This window comes from Leopardus geoffroyi, chromosome D1, assembly GCF_018350155.1.
Source record: "Leopardus geoffroyi isolate Oge1 chromosome D1, O.geoffroyi_Oge1_pat1.0, whole genome shotgun sequence".
NCBI classification, from domain to species: Eukaryota; Metazoa; Chordata; class Mammalia; order Carnivora; family Felidae; genus Leopardus; species Leopardus geoffroyi.
In genome coordinates this window covers 43,564,168-43,590,138 of record NC_059329.1, presented here as the reverse complement: position 1 = coordinate 43,590,138, position 25,971 = coordinate 43,564,168, and the positions used below count along the sequence as shown (strand labels likewise).

Sequence of the window (25,971 nt, the reverse complement as noted above, 5' to 3'; positions counted from 1 at the left end):
GCCATGAAACTTAGTCTCCCGTCTTTCTACTAGTGTTAGAATCACCCAAGTACATTTTTCTGGTGTGAAGTCAATTTCTTATTCCGCCCCCACTATACTGTTCTGGGTATTAAGAACCCTAGAGAGCCCCAGGATTTTATGCACCTCCACACTGGTGTAGTTGAATCCTTTTTTTATGGATAAGGTACCAAAAAATTCAAAGCTCTGACTACATAACCCCTTTCCAAACCACTGCCTTTCAGCTCTTCACCTTACTGACTCTACCCATCTTTCTGGTTTCACCTTAAGAACTACACCTCTAGGGGCGCCTGGGTGGCGCAGTCGGTTAAGCGTCCGACTTCAGCCAGGTCACGATCTCGCGGTCCGCAAATTCGAGCCCTGCGTGGGGCTCTGGGCTGATGGCTCAGAGCCTGGAGCCTGTTTCCGATTCTGTGTCTCCCTCTCTCTCTGCCCCTCCCCCGTTCATGCTCTGTCTCTCTCTGTCCCAAAAATAAATAAACGTTGAAAAAAAAAAAAAAATTAAAAAAAAAAAAAAAAAAAAGAACTACACCTCTAGAGTTCTTCAGTGACCCAAAGCTAGGAGGGATCCAGATCAGCTGTGTCCCATACGAAGATTATCAAAACCACATTGTGCAATCTTTTTTTTTTTTTTTTTCAAAGAATCAGAACCCTTGGTATCCAGGCAATACTTCATGGCAACTATCTTGCTAGATTGTCATCTGCTCTTGTCTGGTACTTATCTACATTCTTCATATAAATAATGTAGCACATGAAAGAAAGAGATGGGGTCAAATCTGTACTCTCCTCCTAAAATAAACATAAAAGTATTTATTTTAAGGATATTGACTGAGAAATGTGCGTAAGTCAGATGCTTTTCTTATCTTAAAATTCTTCATGCTCGTGAGATTTCCAACTTAACTCTTGGCAAATAGCATCTCCGTTACAAAATGTTTATTGTTAGCACATGAAATATTGTTCCGGAAGGGGAGAGAGGGTAATAAGTCATGTCAGGAAAACAATAATTTTCACTGACTTATATAAAAAGTAATTAATATTTCCAGTTAGGCTATTTTTACACCATGAGTTAGAACACCTTAGAGATATATTGCAATGAATATACCATTAAGTAGACAAATAGAAATAATCCCCTCCAGACTATCTAAAAAAAAAAAAAAAAGTTAAATCTAACATTCTTTTCTCAATCAGCAAAATTATTACCATTTCAGAGTGATGGGTTTTTGTTATTTAGGCCTCCAGAGAAATAGAATAATTGTTATTTCTTTTGATCTGGCATCTGCACATGATAAGAAAATTTTAGCTCAAGGGATTTTAGATGATAATTTTATCTGCAATCTTAATGTACCAGGACAATAATTCACTTAAAATTTTTCAGCTAAAATCTATCATATAAGTGTAGGACTTAAAAGATACAAATAAATTATTCAATTTTCCTTTGTGGTTCAATGATTTAAAGAAAATTCTTATATCCCTCATTTTCTAACTGTTTACTGCATGTCTGGAACTGTTTTATTGTTGTGCTTACATTAAATCACATAGTAATTTAATTCAAAGTGGCTTTAAGTGTCCCCTTAGGATAGATGGGAGTTTATCTTTGGCATTCCACCTCTTCCTTACAATGCTGTAAAATCTAACCGGAAATTTTATCAAGGACTCATTTCTACCTACATGTTTGTTCCTGAATATCCTTAGTTCTCTAAAATAAGATGAAAACTTCTTTTTATTAGGTTATCAGAGTACAAACCTCCCTCATTCGGAAGCAATGGAAAGAGTGAGGAAAATGGAGACAGATCCCAGTCAATGATTTCCCAGGAATTCATTTTATCCATTTACTACACGGGTAATATTCTACAGCTAAGGGAATTTGTTTTGTTTCGTCATTATTAATGCATGATCATTGAAAGAATCAACTATCTCAAATATTCACTAAAAAGAAATGACCGCCCAAGTCTGGTGCCCTGCCCACTCTACCCGAACGACTTGTGTCACCATTCTGAGAACTTAATTGCTGCTTTGCTTTTCCAACTTCATTCAAGTTAGTTGTCACTAGGTGGCAGTGTTACTTTCATGTTTCAAATTCTACCTGTCAAGGTCTCTGAAACATAATTAACTGAGAAATCCATATGTAATTTTAAAACTATGAATATATTTTAGATGAGCAAATACAAAGAAAACATAGCTTCCTCCTTGTTATGGACTGGATGTCTGTTCCCCCCAAGTTCATATGATGAAATCTAATGTCATAGTATTTGGAGGTGGAGCTTGGGAGAGTTTACTAGGTTTAGATTAAGTTTTTGAGGGTAGGGCCCCCATTATGCAATTAGTGCTTTTATAAGAAGAAGAAAAGGCCACAGGTCTCTGTAGACTGTCTGTGAGGACAGAGCAAGGTGGCTCTCTGCAAACCAGGAAAGGGATCTCACCAGACCAATTCTGCTGGCACCTTGATCTTAGACTTCCCAGCCTCCAGAACTGAAGTAAACATTCGTTAAGCCACCTAATCTGTAGTATTTTGTTATAGCAGACTGACCTAATGTAATCCTATAGAAAAATCATAAGGAAATATGCCATTTGAAGCAAGTTATAAAAGAATATAACATCTGGGTATAACAAGTATATGGTTATTTTTCTAAAAATCTCAAACACATGGTTTCTTATCTTAAATCTGCTATTTAATATTCATCTTGAGCTAGTTAACTGTCCTTTTCTGCAAAATTAAGAGGGATAATTTTTCTTATCTGTAAAATGAATGTAATATGCTATGATACAATAATCCTAGCTCTTAGAACTTTTGTGAAAACTAAAAAAATCAGTCTAAAATATGCAAGCACTATACAAAATTAATTTATTGCCTTGGTGTCGCTATATCGCATCTTTTCTCTAAATTTTCTCTTCTATGCTTCTACTGTAAATGTTATCTGTTCCATTTATATCATTCATTCAATACATATTTTGTGTGATATGTACATATCCCAAGGCACCAGGAGTTCTAAAACAGAGAATGCCTATTCCTTAAGATGTTTGCATTTTAGTAGGGGAAACAGACACTAATCAAATAGCTATATAATCAAATGTAAATTCTAACAATGATCAATTCTGTGAATGAGAAATACAGAGTATGAGCACGTATAACAGGAAATGAAAGCTAAATAAGGTCAGGAAGGCTTCCCCAATTACGTGAAAAGTGAACTGAGATCTTGAGGGTGATAGTACAAGTCATTCAAAAAGGAGAAAGACATCCACGCAGAGAAAACCAGCGTGAAAACCAATGCACAGCAAATGGGAATATCATGTATATATGAGAATTTAATAGCAGGTCAGGATTCCAATCCAAGGATTGGAAATTGAGGGTGCCACAACATAAAACTGGAGAAGGGATAGACCTGGCTGGCTTGTGTAGGTCACATTAAGAATGTGTGTCTTGGGTCGCCTGGGTGGCGCAGTCGGTTAAGCGTCCGACTTCAGCCAGGTCACGATCTCGCGGTTCGTGAGTTCAAGCCCCGCGTCGGGCTCTGGGCTGATGGCTCAGAGCCTGGAGCCTGTTTTTGATTCTGTGTCTCCCTCTCTCTCTGCCCCTTCCCCGTTCATGCTCTGTCTCTCTCTGTCCCAAAAATAAATAAACGTTGAAAAAAAAATTAAAAAAAAAAAGAATGTGTGTCTTTATCCCAATATCAGTGCAGAGTGAATGTGTTTTAAGTAGGACGGCGGTATAAAGAGGTGAGAATGTGCTAATGATTAGTCTGAAGGAAGTATGCAGAGCAAATTGGAAGAAAGTAATTTGGGCCATCACATTTCTTTGTGCGGCTAATCATCACAAAAATTTTGAGACAAGAATTACATCTTATGGTAACTATGACCCAGTCTTGCATATAGAAAGGATCCAGTTTTCACTAAATATGGTACGCATAAGTGAATTTATTTTGCTAAATACTTTACTGAAACATGTACCTCTAAAACTGGAGTACTAAAAGAGCCTACCCCACACCCCACTGTCCCCCAGAGTCTCACTCCTTCTATGATTGCTCTGACCAAAGGTAATCTATGCTTCTGTTGAATTGTTCCAGAGACAGCAGCCATTCCACTGTCAAAAACCTCTTTTGCTTTCTTACACTTACATGAAGTCCATATCTCTGTAACTTCCACCCACCAGGCACCTCTAGATAATAATATTCCTAACCTGAAGATAAAAGAATGATTTCTTAGTCCAATCTTGTTTTCTTCATGCTAAACACAATTAGTTGTCTCTGAAATTCTTGAAAAAATTTTAGGACTCCCTCTCACCTCAGTGACTTTTCACAGTTCACCAGAATTCAGCACATCCTCAACATAGACTAATAGAAGCAGGCAGTACTGAAGAGCCTCATCTCCCTCACAAAGCACATGATTGATCTCTGCTAATTCTAAGACTGTGCTATATCATAGGGCCACTATGTTACATAATGGCTCATCTTGAGTTTACAACATAAGAGATTTCTCCCATGAGTTACTACAAAGCAATGACCCCTATCCTACAGTGGAAAAAAAAAAAAAAAAAAATGAAGGTGAGAGAGAGCATATATATATGCAAGAATGATATGGTTTTAGACTGTTCTATCATATTGGGTATAGATACTATATTCTGATATTATTTTCTTCTCAATTTTGCTTTAGCTGAAACTTTACATTCATGTTTTCCACCTCTCCATCCAAGTGTTTGACAGACCTATTAAAGTGTAACAAAATCCCGTGGAAATAGTTGACTTGCAAAAAAAAAAAAAAAAAAAAAAAAAAAAAACTTTTCTGGTAAATTAACTTTCAAATGAACATTTTGCTCTCAAATGGGAAGTTTCAGCTCAGGTCATGATTTCATGATTCATGGGATCGAGTCCCACTTTGGGCTCTGTGCTGACAGCACAGAGCCTGCTTGGGATTCTCTCTCTCTCTCCCTCTCTCACTCCCTCTCTCTCTCCTCATAGGGCCAACTGGCTATACTTTTATATTTAATGCTGCTCCTGGATGCATTACCCAGACTAGTCATTCCAAGTTTCACCCCGTATCTCCATTCCCCATCCATAGCTCATGCATTGCCATTCCTTCTGTTTGTGATAGCATTCCACCTCTTCCAACCTCCACATTTCCTCTACAGAACTTTACACATTATATTGTAATATTTTACCTGTTTATCTCCTTGTGCCCCCCCCCCCAAAGTTAGAGAGTGGCAGCACTGCAAAATGGCAATGCCCAAACCGCCTCATGTTGTTAGGGACCTCAAAAATTCATGCTTGTTAATAGTGAAAATTGTCTTGAAAAAGTACTCCTTGAGGAAAATATGCTTTTAGCAATGAAAGCCAAAGAAAAGTAACCATGAGACAGTTACATGAACAAAGTGAGAAAACCCCATAAAGTAGTCTACAGAATTTTCCAAAGCAATGGTATTTTTTATTGTCTTTATAGTAACCATGACAGACAATCAGAACAATTTAGTTTTCCTATACCTCTAAATCAAACTTTTGGTCATAGTTTAAATTTCACTTTGTACCATTAATATATTATAAAAGAGATATAAATTTAGAATATGATAGCTATTTCATGCAGACAAGATTGTACTTAAGGATTAAAAAAATGATATTTCAATGAAAGGTTACTTCAAAAGTTGACTACCTATTTTGACACAGTTTCATATGAAAATAATGGATAAAATGCCATGAGCTATCAGAAAGCAGTTAATAATAATTGGAGTAATTATTTCTTTAAAAAAATTCTACAATAAACTACCAATTCAGTGGTCTTGGGGTATATCCAAAAGCTCATGAATGTCCCTTATTCCATTATAAGCTATAATTCATGCCAAATGATCCTAGCTGGTTTCTGTCAACTAACTGCCCTGGAAACTTTTAACTATGATGTAATTTTTGACTCAAGTTGACCTCTCTTCCAATCTATAATCCTTTTTTTTTTTTTAACACTGTCTCTAAAGAAAGAAGCTGGAGGAAAAAATTTGTTTCCATATAATTAAAGGGACCACTAAAAGAACAGAAGTCATCCTGACTTTACATCCATATTTCCTTATGCTTAACTCAAATCTTTCTTTTATATGTCATCACCCTTCATTCTACCCTTTCTAGAAATAAACTTTCTTTCATTTTCAGTAGGACTACAGTAGGAATGTAGTCTTTCCTTAGAAGTCTATTATAACTCAGAAAGAAATGTAGCTCTTACATAGAGAGAAAGCAGGATTGTAACATGGTATTTCTGTCCGGATTTTGTCCACCTTGTTTTTCCTGTGCCAAAAGCCCAGAGAACAGAAGAGATTCACTTCTAGACCATGTGTCTGTCTACAAAAGTTAAAGTTCAACATAAATGGGATCCAGAATTGCATTGAACACATTCCTGGCTTTCTACAGGCAATGCTGTCTACTGAACAGGTCACCAGATTAAGAGGTATGGCATTTTTATCACAGCTAATACCTGTGACCTCTACCAAGGTCATTGTCTCTAAAATGTAGAATTGCAGAACTTAACAAAACAATAATAAAAACCTCCTCCACTTTCTCTCATAGACCTATTCTAAAAGGTAAAAATATATCAAATAAAAATGGTTTGACCTTTTTAGCTGACAAAATGGATTTTTTTTTTAATTCACCCTTTACATTCCTGTGGATGTTCACTGCTTATCTCTCTCTTATCTTCTACTCCTATCTACAGCACAAGAACAAGGATCTCAAGAATTACAGTGCATTTGCTTTCATGTCATTGCTACATTTCTTCCTCCTGCAGGAATTATTCATGCACAGGGAAAGGCACCAAGGAATGGCATGTATTTTGTAGAGCATGGGTGGCTGGAAAGCTGAGACAGACCCTGTTTCTCCTCCATCGCAGATCCAGCACATCTGATCACAATTACTGAATATTTATTTAGTCACCCTCAGCTACTCTTCATCAGAAACAATCATTCCAAAACCTTGCATCATTCTTCCTCATCTTTAAACCATTTTTAATTTCTCAACATTCCTCCTAAGATTTAGAAGCCAAAACAGATATACTAGTGGCTTGAATGCATGGAATAATTTTTGTAAGGAAACAAGAGTCATAGCAATGGTACGCTCTCACTTGGTTAAGACTGCAATCAGACTATCCATAATGACATATATTAAAACTCATGGACTGAATATAGGATTTCAATATTAAGATTTTTCTCACACGAGTGTCAATTAAGCATTTCTATTTTACTCCTCCTGAACTCAATCCTATTTGTTAATAACTCTTCTTCATTGAATCTATAAAGCTATCTTTAAGTGCTATCTTTGCCCTCAAAACACTAGCAATCTAGTTAGCTAACTCGGCTTGTCTTTTAACCCTAGCTTTCAACTTTGAATCCAGGTGAATTTCTTCTAGTCTTTCTTTAGAGGAAATCAAAACAAAACAAAATGAAAAACCGTCTCCAAGAAGAAGCTGTCAATTCTAAGAAAAAGAATTCTGGATGCATCAAAATGGCCAAAATACCTGAGAGAGTAGGTGCTCAGTAAAATGGACTGAATGAATGGACTGTTTGGTACAGACTATCTGTCTAAACTTCCTGATACATACATATTTACACATTAGACTCTTCCAACAAATTCTTCAGAGTTTAACTGGTCAACTTACAGTGTAGAACAACACATTCCATCAAATGTAAGATGATAAATCGGCATAGGAGAGGAAGTATAAATCAAAAATAATCTTTTTTTCCCTAAAAAGCTAACACTTAATAGGTCCAAAATAACTCATGTTGGAATTTCTTAAAAAAAAAAAAAAAAAAAAAAAAAAAAAAAAAGCAGCACACAGACATACTTGTCCAAGTGTGCATGTAAACTTCTACAAGGATTCTCACTGCAGTATGGTATGTGATATAAAAACAAAACAAATACAACTAAAATGACTAACAGTGGAGAAATATACAACAAATTAACTACACATTATGGGATAGTATTTAGCCATTGGAAATAAGTTAAACTTGTATAATGGAAATTAAATAACAATATCCATAATATATTGCTGAATTAATATGCAGGTGCATATATGTGTATTTGTACATATAGGCATATATAGAGAGAGATAGATGCAGACTAGATTAACACAGATTATATAGATTCTATGTTTATAGATTATACAGAAGTCATTAGTTACCTCTTAGATGTAAAGAGGAGTTTCTAATTTTTTTTCTATTGTGACACCAGTATTCAAGGTACAGAAGTATGTATTTCTTTTGAAATGTACTTTATTTTAACAATTAAGTACCAAGAACTAAACAGATAGATTACAATAAGAAATTCACAGTAAGTATAATTAAATGAGTTATTATACTTTGAAATTCTAATAACATAGCAAAAGGAAATAATTATAAAAACAGAGGGGGGTATTCTGTACAATGATTTTTTTTAACTTTATTTATTTATTTTGAGAGAGCATGCAGCATGAACAGGGGAGGAGCAGAGAGAGAGAGGGAGAGAGAGAGAATCCCAGGCAGGCTCCATACTGTCAGCACGAAGCCCGACATGGGACTCAAACTCCCAAACCATGAGATCATGAACTGAGTCAAAATCAAGAGTCAGACACTTAACCAACTGAGCCCCCTGGGCTCCCCACAATGTTTTTCACAGCATTTTCTAGAATAGTGAACAGAAGCCAACTGGATGTCTAAAAATTTGGGAATTCTTTTTTAAAATTTTTTCTTTAATGTTTTTATTTATTTTTGAGACAGAGAGAGACAGAGTATGAGCAGGGGAGGAACAGAGAGAGAGGGAGACACAGAATCCAAAGCAGACTCCAGGCTGAGCTGTCAGCACAGAGCCCGACGCGGGGCTCGAACCCACGGACCGTGAGATCACGACCTGAGCCGAAGTTGGACACTTAACCGACTGAGCCACCCAGGCACAAATTTGGGAATGTTTAAGATAGGTGTATTTGTATTTATTTAGTGAAATATTAAAAATAAAAAATGTATGTTTAATAATGTAAGCTTCATAATCTATAACAATAGAAATAAATCTAATGTAATATTTAACACTAAATGTTAAAAGGAAAATACAAAATTGTTTATTCTAAATGATCATAGTATTGTGTGTTTTTGTTTTTGTTTGTTTTTTAAGTAGGCTCCATGCCCAAAATGGAACTCAGGACCCTGAGATCAAGAGTCACATGCTTGGGGCACCTGGATGGCTCAGTGGGTTAAGCATTCAACTTTGGCTCAGGTCATGATCTTGTGGTTCCTGAGTTCCAGCCCCACATCAGGCATCAGGCTAGTGCTGACAGCATGGAGCCCGCTTCGGATTTTTTGTCTCCCTCTCTCTCTGCCCCTCCCCACTTCGTGCTCTCTTTCTTTGTCTCTCAAAAATAAATAAAGATTAAAATTTTTTTTTTAATATTAAAAAAAAAAGTCACATGCTCTACTGACTGTGTCAGCCAGGTGCTCCATGAACGATCATATTATTAAAAAAAACAAAAACAAAACCTTGTATTTAGGAAATACACCAAAATGTTCACAGTGGTTATGCGTGGGTGCTGAGATATAAATGACTTATTTTGCATTTTCTCTCATTTTCTATAGTAAATATGAAAAAGATTTAATAAGTTTGAAAGTCACAAGAAAGATTGTTTTCCAAAGAAAATGGAATGGGAAAAGTCTTAAAAGTAATGTTTGAGGAGTAATATTATCTTTAAATAATGAAAATATGAAAGGCTGCTTTCCTTTTATTTCAACTTTTGTTCATTTTTCCATTTTTCCCCTTAATCATATGCATTATTTTCATAAAATACATGACAAATATTTATAAATTATGTTGCAAATATTTCCATGGCTTAAGGTGATACCTTTCAGAAGAACATTAAGCTACTGGCCTCTTTTTTCCAGACTTTTGATAAACGAGAAAATATTTATTTAAAGTTCAGGATCAACAGGACAATATAGGATAGGAAAGGACAGTAGAAGACAAAATAGGATGCAACAGGACAGGGCGGGACAGGACAAGACAGAACAGGACAGGATGAGATAGGACAGAACAGGATGGGACAGAACCAGGCAGGAACAGGAAAGAGGGCAAGTTATAATGAGTGACATTACAGCTGGCAAGGGATGGGGGGTTCCAGTTAATGAACAGAAGAACTACTGGGATCATGGGAGGGCGTGAGAACAGTTACTGGTTCTTTACCACTACTACAACTTAAATGGGTCTCAACATTAAATATCACCAAACTGAAGGACAACTAACCTGTTCAAATTGTAACACACCATAGGATCTTTCTATATACTCGTTAATATGGTTTTTAGTGAGATTAAGATGAAGGTGGAGGTGATGTCAAACATGGAGCACTTCTAAAAATGGACACTCAGTTGTATTTACTGGTTTGCAGTGAGAAATCTAAAGGTTACTTGATGACTAAAGGGATGAAAGCAGCAAATATTTTAAGTATTATTTAATTTCTGTATTCCCATGGCTTTTTTCTTCTGTGTTGCCCATAATATTAACCATTTAAACAAACAAACAAACAAAAAGTCATATAAACAGTTATGGTAAGGGGCTCCTGGGTGGCTCAGTCGGTTGAGTGACCGACTTCGGCTCAGGTCGTGATCTCACAGCTTGTGAGTTCGAGCCCCATGTCGGGCTCTGTGCTGACAGCTCAGAGCCTGGAGCCTGCTTCAGATTCTGTGTCTCCCTCTCTCTCTGCCCCTAACCCACTCGCATTCTGTCTCTGTCTCTCTCAAAAATAAATAAACATTAAAAAAAATTAAAATAAAAAACAGTTGTATTAAAATAACAGTTACGGGAAAAGAAACAATGATACATACAACATCAGACTTAGAAGTATAGGAAATGAATTAATCTAGGAGAGAACATGTAAAAGATAGGTGGATAGAGTGGAATGAATTATAGAAAAGATAAACAGGGCACCTGGGTGGCTCAGTCAGTTAAGCATATAACTCTTGATTTTGGCTCAGGTCATGATCTCATGGTTCGTCAGTTCAAGCCCCTTATGGCACTCTTCACTGCGGAGCCTACTTGGGGTTCTCTCTCTCCCTCTCTGACCCTCCCCTGCCCATGATCCCCTACCTTTCAAAATAAATAAACAGAAAGAAAAACATACTGCCACCTGCAAAATCTCTTTAAATAATTTAGAAGGTATATATTGTATGAAATGAGTTGAGTTAATTTCTCTTCAGTGCTAGAATTTTTAGTCATTAGCAACCATTTATAAACAGATTTCAACATCAAAACATTTTTAACTTCAAAATGTAGCCTGAAAGAAATGATTCCAGCATTGTCTACTACAACTTCCCAGAAAGGGAAGTCATACTCCTTTTTCTAAGTTTATTTATTTTTGAGAGACAGAGACAGAGAGAGAGAGAGAGAGAGAGAGAGAACCAGTGGGGGAGGAGCAAAGAGAGATGGGGACAGAGGATCTCAAGCAGGCTCCATACTGACAGCAGACAGCCTGATGGGGGCTCGAACCCACAAACTGTGACATCATGACCTGATCCAAAGGTGGATACTTAACTGACTAAGCCACTCAGGAGCTCCGGGAAGTCATGATTTTTGAAGGCCTCATACTCATTTCTTCCTCATCCTACTCAATCCTCTACACAAAACACAAAACAAAACCCTACAAGAAGTATTAGGTTAAACTATGTTAAACTGCCATTTTTGTAAGACAGAACATTTTAATACTGGAATTTTTATGTAGTTCAACTTAATATTATAATTCTCAATTTAAAATTGAGGAAACATAAGCTTTTCTTATGTTTGAAACTATTTCAATATATTACTTAAAAACACATTTCTTAAAAGGCAAAGTCATGACAAACTTGGTCAGTTTGTCTACAAAATCCATGTTCTTTTCATTACATTATATTGTTTCCATTGATATTTTGGAATCTTCACAGTTATTACTATATTTGAAATTTAAACTAATAGTCCATGCTGAGGAAAAGGTGATCACAGACACTTGGTTTTAACAAGAATTAGAACACATGTCATATAAGACTTCAATGAATTAAATTTCATATATCTAAAATCTGTGGGTTTAACAAGATATATTGTCTTCTTTAAGAACAACATGTTCAAGGGGCATCTGGGTGGCTCAGTTGGTTGAGCATCCAACTTCGACTCAGGTCATGATCTCATAGTTCATGAGTTCAAGCTCCACATTGGGCTCTGTGCTGACACCTCAGAGCCTGGAGGCTGTTTCAGATTCTGTGTCTCCTTCTCTCTCTTCCCCTCCCCTGCTTATTTGCTCTCTCTCTCAAAAATAAACATTAAAAAAAAAAAAAAAAGAATGACATGTTCAAGCTTTAAAACAAGTACAAGACTGGTTTTCTTCGGGCAAAGCAAAATTAAGTAAACTTATAGACCCATTGTAAGTATAAGCTCTTCCAAGATGTTCATTTGACTCATTCCTCCCCTCTTACATTTTATAAAATGTGCAAGATCAAAATGAATAATTCAGTGATGGGTTCTACACAGTCCAAGCCAAGCCCAAGCCCTACAGAAAAATTCCATGGGAGGTAACAAATGGGATACAGACAATGCCCAACAGCAAAGGCTAGTTCTCAAGTGAAGAAGAACATTCATATTGAAGCTCTGAATTCTTGTGGCTTAATATGAGTCATTTCTTTTTCCAACTGGAATCCATTAATATAGACCACTGATGAAACTTTGTTAGTTTTGCCTTTCGATAGTCTGAGCTATAAGGGCGGGTGGGGCGGGGGGGAGAGAGAGAAAGAAAAAAGTATTCTTCACCTTTGTTTGCGTGACTCAAAGCACTTTACAAATGTGTTTTTGGGTCCATGCTTTTCAGACTAAGAGAATTAACAAAGCTTAAAGGCCCAAAGTAACTTCTCAAAAGCAACTTGGCCAAGGGAAATCAGTGAGAGGTAAGAGTACTCTTATCACCCTGTTTCAACATATTCTCAAGAGGTGGTTCTTCTTTTCTTGTTCCACAATTCTCTTGGGGCACCCTCACCAGCCTGGAAACCAATGTCCTCATTCAAGGTAAGGTGACAGCCAGTTACTCAGGTAAGATGCTAATTAGAAGGCATAAGGCAGAGCATTTGGGGCGTAGGGGAGGAAGTTAGCAAAGAGAATCAAAAGTGTAGCATGGAAAAAAAAGAAACTTGTTTGGATCACTACCATTTCATATCCTTCCTATGCACCTGAGCTTTTGAAGATCACATGAAATGAAATTACTTGCACTTTGAAATCAGCTATTTGATAATCCTATCATAGGAAAAAGGAATATAGTCAGAAAGGCATTCACCACAAATCATTTCTTAGATTTATCTTAGTGTTGAAGTGCCTACTTGTTTTTTTTTTTTTTAATTTCAGGTTATAAAATACTTTCACTTTGTGTACATCACTCATCTCTTCTTGCCTTTAACTCTGATATCCTTGGTATGCGTCTGGAGACCTTTAACAATTTCCTAGTTCATGAAAACCATTAAAGCATGTAATTTAAAGCAAGTTCCCCATAGAACTTGCGTTTGATTCATTTATCCATAGATAGGCATCAATGTCAAATTCAAGTTTCCAATTTCTAAAATCGTAAACATTCTACTGCTCATGCAAAGCCCATCTCCTCCTTAATCTACTTTTTCTCTAGTCCCACTCTGCCAAAACACTAAAGAAACTACTTCTCACAAGGTCTTTTACCACATTGCTCGATTACAGTCACATCAGACAGTTCCATTAAATTGTGGATACTGGGGCGCCTGCGTGGCTCAGTCAGTTAAGCTTCCGACTCCTGATTTCAGCTCAGGTCATGGTCTTAGGGTTCATGAGAACAAGCCCCACAATGCGCTCTGGGCTGGCAGTGCAGAGCCCACTTGGGAGTCTCTCTCTCCCTTTCTTTCTGCTCCTTCCTCGCTTGCTCTTTCTCTTTCTCTCTCTCTCAAAAATAAATAAGTGAACGTTAAAAAAATAATAATAATACAAGTTCTGGAACCAGGATGTTTGGGTTGAAGTCCCACCTCTGTCAGTCAGTAACAAGTTACAGAATTTCCCTAATTCAGTTTCTCAGCTGAAAAATTAAAAATATCTACTCCTTAGGGTGCCTGGATGGCTCAGTCAGTTAAGTGTCCGACTCCCGATTTCAGCTCAAGTCATGATCTCATGGTATGTTCATGAGTTTGAGCCTCATGCTGGATTCTGCAGTGGCAGTGTGGGGCCTACTTGGGTTTCTCTCTCCCTCTCTCTCTTCCCCTCCCCTGCTCATGCTCTCTTGTTCTCTCTCTCAAAATAAATAAACATTAAAAAAAAGTATATCCACAGGATGTATAGAAAGATTAAACAAATTAGTCCATACAAAGCTATTAGACTAAAACCTGCTATCAAGACAGTCCTCAATGAATGTAATCTGCTATTAATGTTACTAATATTATTAATAACAAAATGAAGAAAGATTTGAAAATCTCTGATTTTAATTCCACCTCCCAATTCTATACTGTTTTGGATGGTATTGATAAAAGAAAATTATACAGAGGGCATTCAGATGTATATAATAAGGAAGTTAAACATTGCTAAAAGTCTGATGAATATAATGAAAACAGAAATAATTGAAATAAAAATAAGTCTCATAATACCTTAATTATTTGTCTGAGACAAATCTAAAACAACTATAATGCTGAAAATAATGTTATCTTGAGGGTAAATCAGTAATTTTCCTTGACTTCTTAAATTGCTAAACATCTAAATATCAGTTCACTTAAGATGGAAAGCTAGTGGTCTATACAGTGTGGTGTTTAATTTGTGCACATGTATTGTCAACTTAACGGACTGAATATTGGACCGAGAGGATTAATGGACCAGAAAAGTGACCAAGCCACTCATTCAGTGGGTGATGATGAGCAAATCACTTTAACTGAATTTTTCTGATTGAGAAAATGAGGAAGAAATCTAAGATACCAAAGCTTACTTCCAATTCTAAAATTCTACAATTCTCTATCTACCATAAACAGTTTAAGAATATGATTGCATCAATGAAATGTAAGTCATTTCACCTGTTTATAAAGAGGAAGTAAATCATTTTCAAATAATAGAGTGCTAGAAACAAACAAACAAAAAACACAAAGAACTATTCAGTTGAAAATATCTCCTGCATTGAAACCACAATACATACCTGGGCAAATCTAGGTAGTAACTATTATATTTTGTGCAATAAATGGAAAGAATTAATGATCAAGCCTTTTCTAGAAAATAATAGATGGTATATACTCCTTCTCAACAGAACTAAAGCCACCTGGGTCAGCTATGAAACCAATACCAACTTAAAATCCTAGGTCCATTTGTACAGAGACTCTAATCTTTGACCTTAACAAATTCACATGACATCAGATTTCTGTCTCAGAAAATTGTTAATTATGATAGAACTTCTAGGACTTTTGAGACGATAATGATTGACCAAAGAAAGATCATCACCAAGACTAGAAAAAAATCTCAGTGCTCACAGCTCTCTTTCAATTAACATACATATCTCAATCAAAGTTAAAAAATGAGGGGCACCTGGCTCAGTAGGTTAAGCGTCCAACTCTCGATTTTGGCTCAGGTCATGACCTCACTGTTTGTGAGATGGAGCCCCACTTTGGGCTCTGTGCTGCTGATAGCCTAGAGCTTGCTTGGGATTCTCTGCCTCCCTCTGTGTCTGCCCCTCCCCGGCTTGTGCTCTGCCCCTCTCTCTCTTTCTTTCAAAATAAATACATAAACATTTTTTTTTGGGGGGGGGGTTAAAAAAAAAGAGAAGAAGATCTTCATGACCATGCAGCAGATCTAAAATAATAATTGTGAGGGGCACCTGGCTGGCTCCATCAGTAGAACCTACAACTCTTGATCTCAGGGTTGTAAGTTCAAGCTCCATGCTGGGTGTAGAGATTACTTAAAAATAAAATACTTTAAAAAAATAAAATAATAACTGTGTGACAAAGCAACAAAATTAAATTTCTCATTATGGCACCATGAGAATAACTGGGATGAAATTAAACAGTCATTAAACAAATGTTAGTTTAGGAGGAAAAAGGTATAAAATGAAGACACATTGAATCTGGTACCATAAAACACATTCTCTTTTCAAATTAACATGTTCTTATCATTTAAATTATATCTGTTAATTATTAAATGTCAGAAATATAACTCAGAAACAGGTGAACTTGAGTATGAAGGCTTCTATGGATAATATTTTGAGTTGAACTGCTCCAACATTTCAAAAAATCTAGGAAACGAAAAGTTCTGAGTTGGTCACAACACATTAGGACTTTCTAGTAAAGTACAAGCAATCATATTTTCCATTCCTTGAAAATAAATAAATCAAAAATAGATGTCATCTTAAAAAATCAAAGTACTCCTTTATTTAAAAGGTTGTTATGGGAAGTAGGAGGGGGTTATTGTTTGGTTGTGTGTGAGTGTGTGCGTATGTATGTGTGTGTGTTGTTTTGCTTCCCTCAAAAGACTTTCGTTTCTTCATAGCTTAATTTTAAGATTCCAAAACTCACAGCATGTCATAATTAAACATCTCCTAGGAAGTACACAGTCTGATTAGCACATTAACTCAGGCATAAACCAGCCGTGACCATGCTGCCTCCAGGTCTGGGTCAGACCAGCCTGGGAAAGAACAGTCATGATGAAAACTCCTTAAGATACATTAACCTCAATGTTATTTTATCTTCCATCAGTTTAGATCTTCTTTTTTCTATCAATTCTTATGCAATTGTTTTAATAGTTAATTCTGGTCTGAACAATCACCCAATCTTTTAAAAATAAAAAAATAAAAAAATGGGTACACTGGTTCTGAGAATTAAATGATTTTACCTTCATTCTCAAAGGTTCCCACCACCAAAAAGTTCTGATATTTAGAGAGAAGTAAGAGATCTGTTTATAGTTACACACCAATAACTAGAGCCCACAACTTCCCATCCAATATCAACTCCTGTTTTGGAGACAGAGAGCAAGAAAACTACCCACATCCCGATGTCTTTTTATTGGGCTGGTTAGTGGCCAGCTGTTTGCTGTAAAACGAAATGATACATGCATATGACCATGAAAGTAGGAATATTTTCCCCCACAGTCTACACTCACACTGTCCAAGATGGAGCCACGCACTGCAGGGAGTTACTGAGCATTTGAAGTGTATGTAGGCCCACCTACCAAGAAACTGAGTTTTTAGGTTTATTAATTTTTTTTTTAATTTAAACTTAAAGCTGAGGGGAGCCTGGGTGGCTCAGTTCGTTAAGCATCCAACTCTTGACTTTGGCTCAGGTCATGATCTCGTGGTCCATGAGTTCCAGCCCCGCGTCAGCCTCACCTCTGGGCTGACAGCGTGGAGCCAGGTTGGGATTCTCTCTCTCTCTGTTCCTCCCCCACCCACGCTAGGCTCTCTTTCTTTCTCTCTCTCTCTCTTTCTCTCTCTCTCTCTCTCTTTCAAAATAAATAAACTGTACAAATTAATTAATTAATTAATTAAGAGCTGACACTCCTTTGTGTTATCAGAAAATGTTTAAATAAGTTTGGAACAATGTGGGTATGTGGATTCATTCACTTTTTGATTTGTAGAATTTTACAAAATCTAAACACAGGTCAAGTATTTCTGAGGAAAATTTGGTGACTGAATTTTCATGTGCACAAGTGTAAAATGCATACTATATTTCAAAGAGTAGGCAACAGCATATAGAATATCTCATGAATATTTTTAAAAATACTGACTACATGTTTAATACTTCAATCTATTACAATACTTTGGATATTATTATTGTTTAAAATAAAATAAATTATTAAATTTAATGCCACTGCTTTTTACTTTTCTAGTGGGCTATAGAAAATTTTTAATTGCATATGACTCATACTACATTTCTATTGGGCAGCAATGATGATGAGTAACAGCAACCAGTGGCATAAGTATCAGAGATGAGCCAGTGAAGTGATTTAGAAAAGCTGCGTAGCCTGAGCAAAAAGCAAAAAAGGTCAGGCAGGACTGTATTCACATCCTAGCTCTGACACTGAACAAGTTGCCAGCTTCCTCAGCCTACATTTTCCTATGTGTAAAATGGGAAGAATAGTTTCCTCGCATAAACAAAAACATTTGTAAAGTGCCTGCTATATCATAGTAATAAAGGAACAGTTGAATAGTTGTTTTTCAGTAGAAAGCAGAGATCTCAACCTACTAAGAATTAACTACTTCTCAATATCTATGCCTTCTTGCAAATGGGCTATATTCTGTGGACCCTTCCTTCCCCTAATACTAGTGCAACTTTATTATTACCTTACTTTTAAAGATGAGTAACAGCAACCTTTATACTCAATGTTATTATCAAAATATTCAACAACTGGAGGTACTTTTTCCATTTGTGTCTTCTAGTGGAAGCAAATTCATTTCCAGGAATACCATCATGATTTTTATGAACCTAGGATTCACCTTAAAGACACTTAATAATATCAGAATACTTATTATGTTCTTTTCAGGCTTTCTAAAATTCATCACAGTGGGACCTTGTTCTTATGAGTGTTTAGTAGGCCCAAAGACACTCTATCTGTGACCTTAAGTTAATAATAATGAAGCATAGTTATTAAACATGTAAAATATGGGAGCCAGAAATATTTATTTAAAAATTAATTATATCTTATTGTTATACTCTATTTTCTTTGCAATTTGAAAAATGCCTACAAATTCTTATACTATGAAGTAATACCATAATAATCAAAAGATTAGGAAAGATAAGCTTAGGACAAATAAAATTAAATCCTCCTTCATAAAGCAAATAGTTAAATTATAGAGTTCCTTTTTCACTAAAAAGTAGAGTAATATAGACTGAAAATATTCCAAAATGATTTAGATAAATTAATGCCTAGAAAACTCAATAGGTGATTACTGAAAAGTGAGAAGTTTGGAAGTCATCTTTCACATTTCAGCAGGATGCCAAGAAGAAAAACCATCCTTCCCCATGGTGACTTTTCATACAATGTTGACTCCTGACAGGATGGCTTAAGGGTCAGCTCACTATGATACAATCATTCTTATGTTTCCATAAAACCTAATTTACAGGACACCTGAGTAGCTCAGTCGGTTAAGCGTCCTACTTTGGCTCAGGTCATAACCTCTTGGTTCTAGGGTTCAAGGGTTCAAGCCCAGCATTGGGTTCTGTGCTGACAGCTCAGAGCCTGGAGCCTGCTTCAGATTCTGTGTCTTCCTCTCTCTCTGCCCCTCCCCTGCTCACGCTCTGTCTCTCTCTCAAAAATAAGTAAACATTTTAAAAAATATTTTAAAAAATTAAAAAATAAAAATTAAAAAAAAACTAATTTACAAAGACCTCTCTCTTCTTTAATCTGTTTCTTGTATTTTTTACTCATAGTTTTCCATTTAGTCCTTTTATCATTTTTTCTTTATTCATCTGATGAATATTTATTGAGCCTTTCCTGTGTGCCAGCTGGTCTGCAGGCCTCACCATTGTACCTCACTAGCCTGTCATATTATTCAAACAAAAGCACTAATGTAAGATGGAAGTAGAGAGAGGCAAAACACACATAGCGTTGTTTTTTTTTTTTTTTTATTAGTTGGGTTATATGTGTGTGTATGTGTATATTCTTCATCATATCTGACTTGTCAACAAAAATAAATTTCAGGTTATCACACCGCATCCAAGTTCAGAAAAATTAACTCGGTTTCCAACATAATTTGTAAGTAAGTTATTATTTTAGCTTATACAAATGTCATAGAGTGAGATCCAATACTCAGTTGTGGCTTCCAACTTGTCTATTCTTAGATTTTATTTTAATACAAATATCTCCTGGTGAAAATGTACCACTTTTGATAGCAAAATTTACCATCATAACTCTTTAGAGTTTTCTCCAAGTTATTCATATAGTTACATAATAGGCCAGCTATCTCCTACTGAAAAATCTCGTGTTCACTAATTCACACCTAAGGGGGACTTTCTAGGGGAAAAAAAAAATTAAAAAGATAAGTCAGCAGACCTTTATATGTCTATTAGAAAAAAATTTTCTTAAGTTGTTTCTTCAATTATAAGTATTTACTTGTTTGATTTTCCATTAGACTATAAGCAACTTGAAGCCAGGGGCAAGCTCTTACTCTGTATGTACCCATTTGAAAAGTGCAGGTTTCACAACAGTTTGCTGGTTAAATGGAAGGTTGGTTGGATGAAAAACGAAAGAAAATTTCAGATTTAAGAGTTAGCAATGAGTTTAATCTTTGAGACTATTATTCTTAACCCATTAGTTAAAATCAGAGATGAGCAATGATTATGACATGTCGGTTAGGTTCATCAATTATAACATGTTATCGCCCTGGTTGGGGATGCTGATAATGGGGGAGGCTATGCATGTGTGGGGGTAAGGGAGCATATGGGAAATCTCTGTACCTTACTCTCAGTTTTACTGTGAACCTTAAACAGCTCTAAAAAAAACAAAAAATACAAAAAAACTCTTAAAAAAATAGGTGTTAAACTTAAAAATATCCATTGTGTGATCAATAGATAATGAAAAATAGTATTCTGTTATATAAAAATACCCGCTAACTAATTCAGCCTCAATTTATTGCAGTCTTAGCACGTACCAAGCACACTACTCTCAGAGCTGTGGCTTAAAGATAAATAAGATCTGTAAATGTAAAGCAGGTTTTGGAAAGCTGCTTCCACCAAATTCATGTGAGCTGATAGCAATTTTAAATAATCATTAAACTAGGGAAAAGAAAACCATGGATCTATTACTCACAATGGGTTCTCTTGCCCAATGAAAAGGAAAGACAAAATCTACCTTTTCAGACATCCCAAAATTTTTTAATACATTTTATACTTTTTGCTTGTTGCTTAGAAAGTGCTATCTCCTAATACAAAGTAAGAAGTCCTCAGTGCCTCTGTCTTTTGTTAAGGAGTCAAGGAGAAAGGGAGTGGAAATAATGAGATCAGAATGTCATGGAATAGAGAAAAGAATATCAACATGAGATAAATCAGAGTGAAGTTCTGCACAAAATCATTCTCATATTAGACCAGAACCCTGCAACCATAATCAACCAGAAACCTAGGGTAAGATGTTGAGAAATGCCCAGAAATGAATAACTGCATTGGACACAGACTTTGTGAGAACTGGCAGTAAAAGGAAACAGTACAGAAATCCTCCGGATAAGCTTATGGGCAGGCTGAAGGCTTGACTGGTAAAAACTACAAGCCCGTCATTGGCTGGTCCTGATGGTGAAGCAGATCCTTCAAGGCACTTGGCAGCTGGCAAGATGTAGCAACTTCTCTCAGGTACTACTAGCCTGGTATTGCAGGTTCATTCCTTTGACTTCAGCAGATAGTTATCTTTTGGTTCTTAAAAGAGTTGATCATTTTAACATAGACGAGTGTAAATAATACATCAGGAAAACCTGACCGCTTTAGAGAATGACAAACCTTTCTGAAGTGAACAACCAATGTTTCTTTAATAGATGGAAAAATTGACCAAGCCTTGTAGCAATGTCTTCCCGCCTTAAACACATTCTACCAGGTCACCCAAGTCCCACTTACCCCTAACATCTGGTGGAGGTAGTGATACTCTGGCCCTTGGTTATACAGCAGGAAGGTTTTCCAGAAAAGCAAAACATTCAGGGAGAGCCAGACAAACTAGATCACACAAAGAAAGAGAGAAAACAAAAATTAAAAATAAACGTTACCTGATAAGTGGAAACCTCACGTGCATTCGTTGGACACAATACTTTCAGTGGAAGCTGGATTAGTAATTGCAGAAAGCATTCTTAATTAACCAGCAAACTGAAGACCACTCAGAGGAAAACAAATCCGACCTCACTCAGTCCCTGCACCTGAGATTAAGCATTCTGGGTTGCAAGCAGGTCTCCTAAACCATCTGCAAATATCCCCTGCAGCACAAAACGAGACTAAGAAATTAGTGACATCGCCCAGTCCCGAGCATGGCATGTTGTTAAAATGCAACACCAAACAGAAACAATCCGGGAAAAGAGCAAAGGGGGAAAGAAGTTTAAAGGGTTAAGAAAAACTCGTGTTCACTGAAAGTAATCTCTCTTCCTCCACATCTGCTCTCCCAACAGTGTGCAGGAAAGTTCCCATGCACTTGGAGTAGGGGTGAGGGGAGGGTGTCGTTATTATCTCCAGGTATTAACAGCGGAAAGTTTTGTTAGTTCAGAATGTTGGAATTAGAGGCAAAACTTCCAACTTCCCACCCGCGCACGCTCAGAGAATGAATCAAAGTTGCTGCACGACAGACAAAACGCAGGGAGAGAGCCTTGCCCGCCATCCTACCAGGCAGAGGTGTTTAACCCCTTCGTTGGCCAGCCAGCTCCTCCAGGACACAGCCATGCCGCCGGCCCCGCCGCGCTGCGCTCTCCGGCCGCCGGCCCGCGAAGGAGCGGCGGCGGCCGGGACAGCGGTTACAGTTGTGCGGCCTGCGGGGGGGGGAGCCGGGTGGGGACGGAGGGTCAAAGACTGAGTGGAAGCGGAGGCCGGCGCCGAGCCAGCCCGGGCGGGGTCTGCGCCCCGGAGCCGGGTCTTCCGGGCGCCGCGGCTGCGGCCCGCGCGGGGTCTGCGCTGCGCGCTCGGCGGCCCCGGCGCCGCGCTCGGAGCGCGCGCTCCCCGGCCCCGCCGCCCGGCTGCGCGAGTTTGCACCGCCGCGCCGGTCCCTTTGTCTGCGGGCGAGCCTGTTGTTGTGGCTGCCGCCGTTCAGGATGTCCCGGCTGGGGACTGGGAGGCGCCCCCCGCAGGCTCGCGGAGACCGACCACGATGTGGGGAGTGATACCCGTACCCTGGGCACCCCGCCGCCCCTTCGTACGCTCGCACGCACCTAGCTCTTAGGCACGGGTCGTTTTCCCCAAAAAAGTTCCACTCAAAGACGCCCGGGAACGAAATTTGAGCCGGAAATAGCCTTTTGTGTACTAACATCCCCCTTCTCCCGCCCAACCTCAGGAACGCATCCCAACCCCAACGAAGGCCCCTTCACAACCTTCACCTAAAGCTTCCCTCTGCCTCCCTCTTCGCAGTCCCTCACCCCTACCCCAACCCACATTCTTGCGAAGCTTTTAAGAAAATTTTGAATAAAAAGGAGCCCGGCGGTTTAATGGTTAAAGATGACGTCATTCTCAGGGGCTTTAGGGAAGCTCCGATTCACTCTGTTTAGAAATGTGCGTCTTATTACCTAGTATCAGAGTCTGTTTAGTAATAGGAATCCTCTCAAAGTTGTGCCAGAGGCCTGGTGAAGGGTGCGGAGAGTATGACATTGACACAGGCTACCTACCTTTCGCACACCGCAAATTATCAATATTAGGAAAGAAAAAAAAATCATTCACATAGAAGAATGTCGGATACACAGTAAGTGTTCAACAAAAGCTTATGAAATCAGGACTTTCCAAACTTTAACAACAAGTGGTAGAAAAGGTAAACCACTAGTAGCCTAATTTCATGTCTTTTAAGCTTTTTTTTTTTAAACAAAATTCATTTTAAAACACATGCCTTAATATGTAATTGAAACTGAAATTTCTTCTCTTACTACAGCAATGTACTTCCCTCACTAATTTCATGAACTGATTAATGACTGCAACCCTCAGTTCAGAATTTGAATTAATCCCTATCAAGTGTGGGTTACATTTCTTGCAGAGAACTTTCTAATAGCCTGTCATTTTCCATTGGTAAAGGACTTTCCTGTTTCATGCAATATCAAATCCTGAAAACTGCTTTAAATCTTTCCGGAGATAAGAAGCATGTTATTTATAATTTCATATTGAATTTATTATTTATTACTTATTGAATTTATTATTGAATAAACCCATGTTTATAAACTCATATTGACCATGTAATATCTAAAGGACCCAAAAAATACCACACAAAGAACCCAAGGAGAGTCACCACTGGGGAAAGTCAAATTCTGGGACACCCTGGTACTCCTCAAATTACACCCTAAGTAACCATCCCAGAGCCATAAGTTCAATGGATGTGAGGTAAAGAAGGTCCAGAAAACCGTTTTGGTTCTTGCCATGAGTGGAGAAGAATGAAGCAATTGAAGAATAGTAAAATAAAAGGCAATTTTTCTTGACTTAATTGATCTAGTTCTTTTTTCCCCCATTTTATTGAGAAATTGACACACATCACTGTAGAAGTTTAAGGCATACAATAAGATGGTTTGATTTACATATTGTGAAATGATTATAATAATAGGATCAGCTAACATCCATCATGTCGTATAGAAATATATGAATAAAATAAAATGAAAATAAAGAAAAAGGAAAAGGGGGGGATTTTTCTTGTGATGAGAAGGATTTACTCTCTTAACTCCTATATATCCTATAACAGTGTTAGCTATGGTCATCATGTTGTATGTTATGTCTCTAATATTTATTTATCTCATCACTGGAAGTTTGTACTTTTGACCACCTTCCTCTAATCCCCTCTCCTCTGACCCTCTGCTTCTGGTAACCACAAGTCTGATCTAGTTTTCTGAGGTTTTTTTGTTTTTTTTTTGTTTTTTCTCTAATTCCCCTTATAAGTGAGATCATATGGGGCGTCTGGGTGGCTCAATCAGTTGAGTGTCCGACTTCGGCTCAGGTCATGATCTCGAGGTCTGTGAATTTGAGCCCCGTGTCAGGCTCTAAGCTAACAGTTCAGAGCCTGGAGCCTGCTTCGGATTCTGTGTGTCTCTCTCTCTCTGGTGCTCCCCCACTCGTGCTCTGTCCCTCTCTCTCTTTTTCAGAAAATAAATAAACATTAAAAAATTTTTTAAAAAGATAAGTGAGATCATATAGTATTTGTCTTTCTCTGCCTTATTTCATGTAGCATAATGTCCTCAAGGTCCATCCACGTTGTCACAAATGGTAGGGTTTCCTTTTTTTTAACATCTGAATAATATTCCATTGTATATAGATGTACAACTATATTGTTGTACATATTATTATGTTAACTGAAAGAATAAGAACATTAAAATAAAGACAACTTCTTTGTCCATTCATCCATCCATTCACACTTAGGTCATTTCCATGTGTTGGCTACTGTAAATAACGTTGCCATGAGCACCAGGGTGCAGATACCTTTTCCAGTTAGTGTTTTCATTTTCTCTGGAGATATTTCCAAAGGTGGCATTGCTGGATCATATAGCAGTCCTATCTTTAATTTTTTGGAAGATCCTCTGTACTCTTTCCATAGTTGCTATACCAGTTTATCATCCACCAACAGCGCACAAGGGTCCCCTCTTCTCCACATCTATGCCTTGTCTTTTTGATGATGGCCATTCTAATAAGTAAGGGATGATATGTCATTGTGATTTTAATTTGCATTTCCCCAAAAACTAGTGATGTTGAGCATCTTTGCATATACCTGTGATCTTTCATATATCTTCTTTGGAGAAAGGTCTTTTCAGGACCTTTGCCTATTTTTTAATTGTTTAGGTTTTCTGTTTGTTTTGTTTTTGCTTTTGGTTTTGCTATTGAGTTGTATGGGTTCTTTATATATATTGGATATTAACCACTTATCGGATATATGTTTTGCAAACATTTGTTCTGATTCCATAGGTTGTCTTTTCATCTTGTTGATGGTCAAAGACCATTTTTTTTTTTTTTTTTTTTTTTTACAGATCAGCTACTTCTAGGGGGGAAAAAACAAACAAAAATAATGGACCCAGCTCTTGCTATGTACCTACTACTTGTCAGCCACTGTCCTTGGTACTTCATATTCAAAATCTCACTTAAGGGGCGCCTGGGTGGCGCAGTCGGTTTAAGCGTCCGACTTCAGCCAGGTCACGATCTCGCGGTCCGGGAGTTCGAGCCCCGCGTCGGGCTCTGGGCTGATGGCTCAGAGCCTGGAGCCTGTTTCGGATTCTGTGTCTCCCTCTCTCTCTGCCCCTCCCCCGTTCATGCTCTGTCTCTCTCTGTCCCAAAAATAAAAAAACGTTGGAAAAAAAAAAAAAAAAACAAAAGCTCACTTAATTCACTCCATAGTTCTCCAAGTGGATGTC

At 37.5% G+C, this 25,971-nt stretch overlaps 1 protein-coding gene across 5 annotated transcripts in view; it reads right to left on the bottom strand.

Moving 5' to 3' along the window:
* The window catches only part of NOX4 (NADPH oxidase 4), a 169,106-nt gene extending 146,195 nt beyond the window's left edge, over positions 1 to 22,911 (bottom strand). For 2 of the 5 annotated variants that reach the window (XM_045483670.1, XM_045483671.1), the window contains exons 1-2: positions 22,816 to 22,911; positions 21,527 to 21,622 (exon numbers count right to left, since the gene is read on the bottom strand). In XM_045483670.1, the coding sequence (XP_045339626.1) occupies positions 21,527 to 21,535 (9 nt within the window). In that variant the 5' untranslated portion in view covers positions 21,536 to 21,622; positions 22,816 to 22,911. Of the gene's footprint in view, positions 1 to 21,526; positions 21,623 to 21,672; positions 21,804 to 22,276; positions 22,584 to 22,815 lie in introns of those variants that run through there. The other 3 variants (XM_045483672.1, XM_045483674.1, XM_045483669.1) reach the window with 2 other exon arrangements.
* Between the last annotated feature and the right edge of the window lie 3,060 nt (positions 22,912 to 25,971).